This window comes from Numenius arquata, chromosome 3 (assembly GCF_964106895.1).
Source record: "Numenius arquata chromosome 3, bNumArq3.hap1.1, whole genome shotgun sequence".
Taxonomy (NCBI): Eukaryota; Metazoa; Chordata; class Aves; order Charadriiformes; family Scolopacidae; genus Numenius; species Numenius arquata.
Window position 1 is genome coordinate 76,164,260 of NC_133578.1, and position 12,209 is coordinate 76,176,468.

The 12,209-nt window shown below is 55.0% G+C and overlaps 1 protein-coding gene across 1 annotated transcript in view; it reads right to left on the reverse strand.

Annotated features, from left to right (window-relative positions):
• Positions 1-4,951: 4,951 nt before the first annotated feature.
• Positions 4,952-12,209, reverse strand: part of ZC3H3 (zinc finger CCCH-type containing 3) — a 179,759-nt gene continuing 172,501 nt past the window's right edge. Inside the window, exons 12-13 of the mRNA XM_074145314.1 lie at positions 5,984-6,064; positions 4,952-5,214 (exon numbers count right to left, since the gene is read on the reverse strand). Coding sequence (XP_074001415.1) covers positions 5,183-5,214; positions 5,984-6,064 — 113 coding nt within the window. The 3' untranslated portion in view covers positions 4,952-5,182. The remainder of the gene's footprint in view (positions 5,215-5,983; positions 6,065-12,209) is intronic.

The window sequence follows — 12,209 nt, forward strand, 5'->3', positions numbered from 1 at the left end:
GCATTCCCCGGGCATCCCCTCTGCATCCCCCCCTGAATCCCCTCTGCATCCCCCCCGAATCCCCTCTGCATCCCCCCTGCATCCCTACAGCATCCCCCCTGCATCCTCCGGGTATCGCCCCTGCATTCCCCGGGCATCCCCTCTGCATCCCCCCCTGAATCCCCTCTGCATCCCCCCTGCATCCCCTGGGCATTCCTCCTGCATCCCCCCATGCATCCCCCCCTGCATCCCGCCGGGTATCCCCCCTGCATCCTCCGGGTATCCCCCCTCCATTCCCCGGGTATCCCCTCTGCATCCCCCCCGAATCCCCTCTGCATCCCCCCCTGCAGACCCCGGGTATCCCCCCCTGCATCCCCCCAGGCATCCCCTCTGCATCAACCCCTGCATCCCCCAAGTACTCCCCCTGCAGAACCCAGGTATCCCTCCTGCATCCCCCCCCTCTATCCCCCCAGGGCATCCCTCCTGCAGACCCCGGGTATCCCCTCTGCATCCCCCGGGCAGGGCATCCCCCCAAGCATCTCCCCCGCATCCCTCCTGCATCTCATCCTGGGCTGAGCGAGGAGCTGGGGGGGGGAAATAGAAAAAAAATTATAATTTCCTTCCAAAGAGATAGGAAAGACCCCGAATAGGGCTTTATTGAGCCCAAAATCAGGTTGCGCACCACCTCGCTGCATCCCACACCCCTCTGGGTGCCAGACCTGCCATCGGGGTGCAGCCCCTTCCCCACCTCGGTTGTCCCAGGTGGGAGCAGCCCAGGAGCATCCTTGCAGGAAAATATATATATATATATATATATATATATATTTCTATATATTTTTCAGATTTGGGGGGATTTTTTGGGGTGTTCCCACAAGCCGTTGGTCGGGGAGCAGCCACCTGCCCATGCACCACCGAGGCTGGACCAGTTTTTGCTGCCACCTCCAGCTTCACGTCACAGGAGGTGACATTTGTGCCCTCCTGGCACGTGGTGAGAAGTGTCACCAGCTTGAGGACAAAGACCACCACCCCAGCGCGTGGAGAAGGTGTCACCAGCAGCCGGCCACGGTGGCAACGGGGTGCTCAGCCCAGCGCAGGCCCTGGCTGCTTCGATGCCTGTCACCTCGTGGGATGGGGACACGCACTGAGGTCACACACCAGCCTGGTCCCCCATAAGGTGTTGGAGGGAAACTGAGGCATGGGGACAATTGCCATCGAGTTGTCCCACCAAACCCCAAGGGATGAGAAGTTTCAGGCCAGAGAGGCTGTCGATACCCACCCAGCGTGTAGCAACCCCACTGGGGACCCAGGATTGTCCCCAGCGCCCCACAGGATGCGCCCCGGAGTCCCACTACATCCCAACCCGGCAGCATCCTGCCCCGCTGCACCCCATGGGATGTGTGGGGAGGAAGGTGACGGTCCCCTCACCCAGCTGATGGCCATCCCCACTCGGGGACCTGGGGACACTGCCCTCCATGGGTGTTAATTCAAAAAAGCAGGTATTATTTGGGTCAAATTAATACAAAAAGGCCTTTTTTCTGGGGGGGGGGGGAGAAAATCCTTTCTCTTGGCCGCATCCTCAGCAATTAAAATCCTCCATCATTTCCTTTACTGGATCCGGCCGCTGGAGGGTTTCAGGTGCTTGTTGTCCCCCTTCCATGTCTTTTCCCTATCAAGGAAAAATCTGTTAGAGCAGATGGGGGGGTCTGTCCCCTCCCCGGGAGGGTCACGGGTGCAGGTAAAGTCCCACGTGTGTCCCCTGGGACCTCCGTGACGCTGGAAGTTATCCCATATTGGATAGCCTGGGACACAGATATCCTATACTGGCTACCCCAACCTTGGGCAGGGGATAAGGGGACCCCCCCACACAGAAAGGGGGGGCAGAGAAGGGGACAAAAAGGTCATTTTGGTATTTTTGCAACAAAAAAGACCTTTTCAGGAGATGTTTTTATCCCGCATTTGCTTAATTGTGTGACCCCCAGCGCAGGATCGGTGTCAGCAGTGGGATGCGGGGGTCCCACACGGGGAAGGAGAGGGGGTCTGGGATGCGGTGTCACCTCCCTACCCCTGGCACCACCACGTCCCTCACACCTTGGGGGCACCCGCTTTCCTCCCCCCCCTCCCCCCCATCAGCAGCTGCCACCCACGATGGGACAAGAGCCACCAAGGGATTAGGAACGGGCCGGGCTCCAAGGGGACCGTCGCTCGCCCGCGTCACCCACCCCCCCGGGGGTATTTTTAGCGGGGTGGCCGGGTACAGTGACACTGCTGGGGGAGCGCGGTCGGGCCCCGTGGCATGTCACCAGCCCTCCCCGCCAAGCCAAACCGGTCATCTAAGTTTACTCGCAGGCGGTCGAGTGACATAACCAGGTTGGTGGCCGCGGGATGGCGGTGGGATGGCGTCACCTTTTGCTTTTAGAGCTGGCAGCTCCTGTGCCCCCTTTAACCCTTCGAGGGGGGCTGGGTGCCCGCGCGGGCGCTGCTCCAGTTTCCCCAGTTGGCTGATGGGGCAGAGCACCCAGTCTGGAGCGCTGCCGGCTTGGGAAGCTCTCGTGGGGACATCACTCCATGGTGAGGGTGATGTCCACCATGATTCACCCTGCCGTGAGCTGGTGGTACCATCTTGGCGATGCTCCACCGGCATCCGCAGCACAAATCTAGGTTGGAAATGATTTTGGGAGGAGTTAAAAACATCCAAGGAGGGTGATGCCCACGGTGGGAGCTGCTACGGGCATCGAGGAGGAGAAGGAGGAGGAGGAGGAGGGCAGGGGACAGCCACCCTGATGACAGGCAGAAAAGTGAGCCGGCGGGTGATGCTACCCCGGCACCTGCTTCCCCGGCAGGGGACCAAGAGCTGTGCCAGCAGCACCCGCCGAGGAGGGTTTTCCAGGAAATGTTTACGATGCCCTCCAGAAACGCTGCCTCTGTGCCACCCCCCCAGGGCACGTCCTTGCCGGGGTTGGGGGGGGCCCTGGGACACCCCAGCCAGGCACCCATCACCGCAGCATCCCCAAGCTTCATGGAAAGGCTGGATAAACCATGGAGGCCCATCACCGAGGCGTCGGGGCTGGCGGCGGCCGGGGTGAGGAACCCGTTAGGACTCGGCGACACTTCTCCAGGGGCCGCGTTTATCCCTCCTCGGATATTAATCACCCCCCCAAGCAGCGCTTTAACGACAGCCGGCAATAAATTACAATCCTCCCCGGGAAGGGAGCAAGCGGCGCCGGTGGGCGGCAGAGCCCCGGCTCTCAGCGAGCTGCTCATTGCCTCGCTTAATTAGCGCAGCGTGAGCCTTAATCCCCGTTAGGCAGCTCGTTAGGGAGCCGCGGCCACGGGAAGCACCGAAGCTCCCGGCCACCATCATCCCTGGGGACTCACATCATCATTTCTTCCAATTTAGCGAATTTGGGGTGGTTTTTTTTTTTAAGGGAAGCACCACGTGAAAAAAAAACATCCTTTCTGGGGAAAGGCGGGGGGAAAAAGTTTTAATAATTAAAAACACTAATTTGGGGAGCAAAGTGACCCCTCCGCCAGCATTAGCAGCTGCCTGAGGGGACGTTCGTGCCGAATCGCTGAAAATAAGAGCCAAGCCACGCTCCGACCGGGCACCCCAGGGGAAGATACTCTTTATTTACATATGAAAACACAAGGGTTAATTAATAAAAGACATTTAATATCAACGGAGATGACGAAGTTTTTCTTAAAAAAACAGCTCGCTGTACACATGCTGGGGTACGAGTGACGCCCCCGGGTGGGGGGGACCCACCGGTCCCCGTGATGGCTGGGGAAGGGGGATACTGGGGATGTGGCCACCCCAAACTGGTCTCTGAGTGGCACTAAACTCCCCCCCCCCCCACCCCCCCCAGTTGCTGGGTCAGCAGAGGGCACCATGGTTAAATGGGAGCCCAGGAGGTGACAGGCATTAATGACATCGTGCCTTTGGTGGCCTGTCATGCCCCGAGTCACCCGAGCCAGGAAGAGGGGTGACAACAAGACCCCTCCGTGGGGTGCAGGCACCCACGGGTGCTCACCCGAGGAAGGAAAACCCCTGGGGGGACCCGCGTTGTCCGGTCACGGGGACAAAATCACAGCTGTCCCTTGACAGAGCAGCGGTGCACCTGAGCCCATGGCATCGCGGTGGCTCTATCACCCACCCCACCGCCGAGCACACCTGGGTGCCGAGTCCCCGGGGAGCCCCAGGGCTCACCCACGTCCCTCCTGCTGCCTTTTTTCCCCACGGAGCTTTGCCTGAAGGTGCTGAGATTGAGGGGCAGGAGATGGGCAAATCTGCACCCCACCCCGACTGCTCCCGGCTCTGGGCACCTCTTGACAAGGGGACATCCCACAGCTGTCCCCAAAATCGCATCCACACGGGGAAAGAGCATCCACCCCACCAAAACCCCTGTGGAAATTGTACCCATGGATGCAAAAAACCATCGCGCCAGCAGCACTTGGCTCGGCGCAATGATTTTTTGCTTGGATTTGGAAGGACCCCCCCAAAAAAACCCCAGAGGAGCCGGTTTGGGTCTCCCAAGGGAGACCAAATCCCCGCTGGGATGGGGAAAGGTGGGGGTCAGGGTGCAACCGGCCGTGGGAGATCCCAACGGAGCAGTTGGTGGGAGCTCAGCGCTGCTCCCAACATATTTTTCCACTAGGGATGCTCTCGGCACACGGCTCCGCTCCAAAAAACCTCCTCCCAAAAGAAAAGGGATGGAGCAGGATGGAGGGATCGGGGCTGAGCTGTGGGGGGGCTTTACACCCCATTATACCCCAGTACGGTGACTTGTCCCCAGTATAGAGGCTGACCTGGATGCGGGTACGTCGCGTGATTAAGCTCCTCAGGTCCCCGTGTCACCTCATGTCCAGGCCAGCAGCCAGAGCCACCATCTGCGGGGAGGACCGATGGGGATGGGAGCTCCTTCCCAGTCCTTCAAACATCCAAGGAGCCTGGTGGCCCAGGCTCGCCTTCAACAAACCAGCTGAAAAGATATTTTATTGGCAAATTAAAACATTTCAAACGAAAACGCTGCCCTGCGGGAACGGGTGGCACTTCCCCACTCTGCCACCCGGCTCCCTTGCCAAAACGATGTCCCGGGAAAAGCAAGATGAGAAAGGGGGTGCTGGCGTCTGGCCACGGTGTCCTGAGGTAGGTGCCAGGTCGTGCCCGGCTCTGAGGTTCCTGAGCTGCCACGGGGTTGGGTCTTCTTCATAGACGGGGCTTGATCTGCAGCCGTTTTCCTGGAGGGAGAAAAGGAAAAGGTGACGGTGGGAGGTGGGTGACACACATCTGGAGACCCCCGGGCTTCTCCTTGACTGGCCACAGAGGGTTAGAATCATAGAATCATAGAATTGTCGAGGTCGGAAGGGACCTTCAAGACCATCGAGTCCAACCATCAACCCAACACTGACAAACCCACCACTGACCCATGTCCCTCAGCACCACATCTGCCCAGCTTTTAAATCCCTCCAGGGATGGCGACTCCACCACTTCCCTGGGCAGCCTCTTCCAAGGCTTGACAACCCTTTTGGTGAAGAAATTTGTCCTAATATCCATCCTAAACCTCCCCTGGTACCTAAGGGGGCTCCAGGAAAGCTGGGGAGGGACTCTATCAGGGAGGGGAGCCATAGGACAAGGGGGAACGGTTTTACACTGAGAGAGGGGAGACTGAGATGAGATATTAGGAAATTTTTCACTATGAGGGTGGTGGGACACTTGCTCAGGTCACCCAGAGAAGCTGTGGCTGCCCCATCCCTGGAGATGTTCAAGACCAGGTTGGACAGGGTTTGGAGCAACCTGGTCTGGTGGGAGGTGTCCCCTGCCCAGGGCAGGGGTTTGGAACCGGATGGTCTTTAAGGTCCCTTCCAACCCAAACCATTCCATGATTCTATGATTTCCTCTTGTTTTAAAACAAGAGGGTAACCCACTGGAGATGGGCATGGGCACAGAGGATGTGGGTGGTCCTCTGCCCCAGCAGCACCCAACCCTGACAGCACCCACCAGTCTCACCTCTGCCACCCTCCTCCAGACGGGTGTTTTCGGAGTCCCGTGAGGATGCTGGTGGCAAAGTCCTCCTCCATTTGGTGCTGCCTGGGGGCAGAAAGGGAAAAAAGAGGAGAAAGTCATCAAAGTTGGCTTATGTTGCCAGAAAACCCTTGGGATGTGGGCACAGGAGCATCCTGAGCTCCTCTGCTGGTCCTGCAGCCCCGGTGTTTTGAGCTTCAACAGTGAGAAAAGGGAGTAAAAGTGGCCCCAGAGGTCACGGTATCACCAACGAGAAGGAACAATTAGCGAGCAAACAGAGAAAAATAAACGGGATCACCTAATTGCATCCCGTGTCTCATCCTGAAGCCTGCAGTGATGGTTGTGGCTCCTCCACCACCCTGCCAGCCTGCTGGTGGGGACAAGTGTGTCCCCAACATGATGCCCAGTCTGGTCTTGCTTTCCTCTGGTCCTCTCCCCAGCCTTTTGGTGCAGAGTTTGTCCCTTTGGGGTGAGGACGCGTCTCTTTGAGAGCCAAGAGCCGATGTCCCCCTTGGCCACAGCCAGGATGGAGGTGGCTGATGGGATTTCACTGCCCCGTGATAAAAAGCCTTTGATAAATCACTGCTGCCTGGAAAGCCACGGGGTAGGATGAGATGGGGTTTGGGGAGTCAACCTGGGCAAGCCCAATGTGATGGGCAAGGTTCTTGGAGCAGTTGCTGCCATTGAGGAGATGCTGGCCTGATCCCATGTCCCAGGTCTCAGATGACGCTTTTCAGCAGCTTGGCCACACCAAAGGACGCAAAAATTTTCAGGGTAAAAGGTTTATTGGGTTTCAGCTACCCTCAACATCCCCCCAAGATGTTCCAGGCAATGACTTCTGCTTGATAGAGCTCTGTGCCTCACCCAGAGAGGGTCCCAGATGTTCGTACAAAGCCAAAACTCTGTGAAGTGCCTCTGGGAGGTGACTTCTTTGCAGGACAAGTCCAGGCACATCCCATGGACCAACGAGGAAGGCGTGAAGTCCTTCTCCATTTCAACTGCAACACTGGACATACCTTTCTGCAGAGTTTCTCCTATTTTCTTTCCCTGAAGGGTGTGGAGAGGTGGTTACAGGGTTTTCCCTGCCACACCAAGGGTGGACATGAGCATGGTGGCCACTTGGCCAAGGAGAAGACACTGAGATGAATACGGATGGGAAAAGGAGGACGTTTCCCAGACGAAGGGACCCACAGCTCGTTGAGCAATGAGGTTTAGTGGGAAAAGTCCCCTCTCACTTGGGATTACAGGAGGTGGAGGAGACCATGGAGGAGCTGGAGGGAATCCAACCCAAACCCCACCAAGATGCAAATCTTCTGGATGAGCAGTATGCAACTTGCCCACATTTCTTCAAAAACCCAGTGTCAACGCTCCACATTTCCCAAACCATGATGCCCAACGTGGTGGTGGGACCATAGGCACCTTCCAGCAGTGATGAAAGCCCAAAGGAGAAGGTTTTGGGGTAGGAGAGGCAGGAAGGGCGAGGACTTCAAGCAACATCCAACCACAGGGAGCCACCAAGAGTTTTTCTTTCCTTTTAAACTTGGGTAAACAAACTTGCTGGGAGTCTAAGCCGCCGTGGCAGTGATACATAGCTTTTGAGCTAATTTATGTAAAATAAAGAGGGCTCATTTAGCACCTTTCCACCCTTAATATAACACCCATACATCAGAGGGCTGCACGGCAGCCATGACGGACTCGGCTATTAGTCACCGGCGATGCAGCCCAATTCAGCTTCGGGGAAGGACAACGCCGAACAGACGCCCATCACACCCCGCTCGGTTTCTGACCGCCCCCTGAATTTTCCGATGGACCCCAAATATCCCCTTTCGCATTGAGCCAGATGGGTTTTTCCAGCCTGGGATTTCCAAATCCGGCCCCCCTATTGCCGTAATTAAGGTCCATCGACCCCAAGGGCTCAAAATGAGCATCTCCTCATTCCTGCCCCACCAAAGACCACGGGCCCGGTCCAACAAGAACGGTAGAAACGGCTCAATTCCCCCCCGAGGAAACTTCATTAGCTAATATCTGTGCAGCAGCACGAAAGCCACGCTTTGCAATTCAAAGCAAATATGATTACAGAAGTAGAAATATAGATTTCTTTTTTTTTTTTTTTGGAGGGAGGAAAAAAGAAAAAAAAAAAAAAAAGGTGATTTTTAAATCTACCGTAATTAGCTCCCTGACTTCGGTATGGGGTTGCACGGAGTCGAGATGCTTTCGGAGCATCCACAATGGGGACGGAGGAGGGTAAAAAATGAAATAAATCCAAAATAGGTTGGAAAAGGATGAGACCGGTCCGGTTTCTCACCTCGGATGGAGGGAGATGCTGCCCCTGGAAAGGATGGAGCAGTAGATGCTTCACCGCCCGTGGGGAGCAGCCGGGGACAGGCTGCCCCAAAAGCCCTGGAGAAAACGGAGGGGTGTCGCTTAACCCACCCCGGCAAAGGAAAATATATTTTCCGCTTTTGTGCATGGGAGATCCTGCAAATGGCGTGATCAATCTTGGGTCGCATCTCGAGCGCCTTCACTCTCTCCATCCTCCCCTCGTCCCCCCCCCCCACCCCCACCCTCCCCCCTTTTCCTTCTCTGTCTTCTCTGCATTTCTCTGCCACGCAATCCATCTTCCAGGAACCAGGTATATAATTTCTAGTTAGCGAAAGCCGGGCTAAAAAACCCCTTTTTCATTACGATGATTGAACTGCTTCCAAAGAGAAGAACCGGGGTTGGATGGCGAGTTCTCCAGCGACAGCCGGGGCGGCTTTTGCTGAGCTTGTCAGCCTCGCTGGAGAATTAGGACTTCCAGCCCTCTTTCCTCCTGATGAAAATCAACATTTATTTTGCCTAAGCCTAAGAAGGTGTCAGGCAGACGGAGAAACTTGCCACTCTTGGCGAGGAGAAGGGAGGGGAAAGAAGGAAATCTAATAGAAATATATTATCAAGTCCGAGGAGTGGACAGTGCAGTAAATCACGCTTCAGGTGGCACCATTATATTTTTCAATAAAACCCGGCCTTCCCCCAGACGCTGCCGAATCGAGCGGCTCCAGCTGCACCCGACGGGAAAGTTAAACCAGAATTCGTTTCATCCGGATGCCGAGACGGGGACGGAGGGACGGGGGTATTTAAAGGGATTTAAAGGTGGGGAATCCCCTCGGATGGGGGGTAAATAAACGGAGGTGGGTCTGGTCCTTGACCCCAAATCCTCTCCCTGCCCCACTGCTCCTGAACGCTGAGGCTTTAAAAATTTGCTTTTCTCTCCTCGCTGGGAGGCAACTGGGGAGCGAGAAAGTGGCTGGAGATGTCCCACATCCCTATGGAAGGTGCCCGAGCTCCAAAGGGAGGAGGTGAAGGGAAAAACAGCTGCCTTGCAGCTTTCCAAACTCCACATCTGGCTATAAAAAGCCTTCCCAGAGGGAAGGAAGGTATTGGTGTTTTCCCTTCCTGACCAACTTCCAGCCCGATGGGATGTTTGGTCCATCGCTCTCCCGATGCTGCCGGAGGGGGAATTATCCTCTCCTCCATCCAGCCGGACTGTGGGAAGGGGCTTTGCTGGGGGCACGGTACCCGCAGCTGCCCCGCTCCTCCCCGAGAGCCGGCTCTGTGTGAAACACCCCCAAATAAAGAAAATAAATCTTATTTCCCAAAGAAAAGTGGCCTAATGAGGTGGCTGCAATTAGCAGGAGTTCTAACGCTCCCATTATTAATACAGCAAAGGGGATGCAACTTTCCCACCCGACGGCTCAGAGCACCGAGACGCATCCCAGCATTTCCCTGACGGATGCTCAATGTTTAATAGAGAAACTCCCCAAGCCCCCCACATATTTTTTTCCCCCCAATTCCCAAAGGAAAAATAAACCTTAACCCCTTTCCGGCCACTTTGGGGGAGCACGGAGTCTGAATTTGCTTCGGAAATGGCTTTTCTTTTGCAGCGAGAGCGTTCAGCTGAGTCAGATCCCAGAGAAATTTAGGCTGGGAGATGCCTTTTTGTAAATAAATTAAAATAATTGTGATTTTTTAATAAAGCCAAAGGACAAAAGGAGGGATGGAAAGGCCAGCGGGAAGGGTCAAGCTCCAGAATTTTCCACAAACGCTTTTTTACGTGGACAAAGCAGCCGGGGTGGCTGGATCTCCTCAGGTCGATCCTGCACTAAATCCACCCGGTGACACAACCTGCCCCAAAAGCTCACCCAGACCTTCTGCCCCTTACGTGAGGGAAACATCAAGGCTGGGCTGTCAGGAGCTTTATCCAGAAGGAGAAATGCTCAGATGTTTTCTTGCTTCCTAACTGGGATGTTTGAAGCAGGGAAGCACCGGGGGAGATGACTTGCCACTGCACATCTCCTGCCACGCTTCCAGAGCAGGACATCTGTGCTGGGACATCCTTCCCATGTCTTTTCTCCTTAATTCCTTCTTTTTTGGAGGAAAAAAGCAACCAGAAAACCAGCCACGAGCTGCCGAGGTGGGAGAGGATCTTTGTTGGGTTGAGGGCACAGCAGAGATGCTTTGTGGTCTGGCAGTACATGGTAACTTGACCATGAAGACGTACAGTGACCACCACATCTGTCCTTCACTGGTGAGCTGAAGCTTATCCTGAAGAAGATACGATTTCATTATCTTGGAGGGCTCTTTTATCTCCAGTTTTCAGGTCACTAAATAACTTGGGGGGGGGGGGGGGGGAGAGGGGGGGGGAAACAGGGCTTCCCAGTGGCAGTGGTCTGAAGGAAAGGGGTCTTCAGAAATCCCGAGCAAAGTCTGAAAGGTCTCCAGACCCTCCGTCAGAGGCGAACAAGACGCAAAAAAAAAAGAAAAAAAATAGAGTAGAAAATTAATATGGATGCAGCAGATTTCAGTCCTGGCAAAGGAGTGAGACTTGGCAGGTCTGGAAGTCGCCTGCAAATCGATAAGGGAAGAGGATTGGAAACGTGCAGGTGGCTTGGTCCAGGCAGAAAGTAAATCAGAGTATTTCTGATGGCCTTTTGTGGGATAAGAAACGATGATTTTGATTCAGAGCGAGAGCCCAATTAGAAAAAGTCACAGCGCTCATCGGGTTTACTGGAAGTTTCAACTAAATTGGCCACTTTGCAAGAAGGAAATTAAATGGCAGTGAAGTTTCTGACTTTTGGACCTTCTCAGAGCCACCAAGACACAAGGAGATCCAACCCCAACCTTCAACAACATCCCTGTTATCTGCAACACCCCAAAGCCTGATGGGGAATGCAGGACCTCAAGCGTGATGGTGTCCTGCAGCAGGATTAGAGCTTCAGTAGGTGACAGAGATGGAAGGATGGAGGGATGGAGGCAAGGGCTGCCAGATATGAGGCATCACTGCCGAGGGATGGGCAAGATCCACCAGGGAGTCCCCCCATGGTGAGGTCCACCAGCCTGAGTACCAGCCTGTCTGTCCCTCTGGGTTGGGATAGAAGCACCCATGACCAAGAAGAGGATGCCTGAAACCAGTACCCAGGGTGGATGAGAGCAACCTAAACGTTCCTCACCCCAGGGACCCCCACCAAACAGCCCTCAAACCTGTAAGGACCTGCTGATTCAGGAGGAGAAGATGCAATTGCTAACGACCCGAGCAGATCCGGCCCGTTAACGGGAAACCAATTAGACTGATACGCGCTGTCCTGTTGAAGGGATGGGTGAAGCCCCACTACCTGCAGCTTGATGGATTTTTGCATTAGAAAAAGCAATTCTATTAGAGGTTTGTTAATTCGGTTATGAAAGAGTTATGATGCTCTCTAATTAAAGTCTCCCGACGAAGCATGCGTCATTTGGGGGCTGGTGAGGGAGACATCCACCTGCAGCAGGAAAACACAGCAAAGGCAAGATGAGAGTGTCCATGGGAGCATCTCATCACCACCTGCCACGGCTTCTTCTTTAGGTGGGACTGCATCCATGGCCTCTCCTTCAGGTGGGGCCACCTCCATGGCCAGATATGGGGATCATTCTCTCCATGACAAGAAAGATCTGCCAAGTGCCAGGAGAAGAACCAAGAAGGTACCACCAAGGTCCACACTTCCCCAGAGCCCTCTTGGTTGATAAACCATGAGAAAGGGAGGGTTCACGGGTACCATCAGGAAGGAAGATGGAGATTTCCCACTCCAGATAAATTATCCTATGAGAGCAGAAGACCTCAGGGAAAGGCAGTGACGGGAAGGCTGATTTAAGGACAAGGCACATCAACCATCCTCCTAACTCCCTTTTCCTTTCCCTG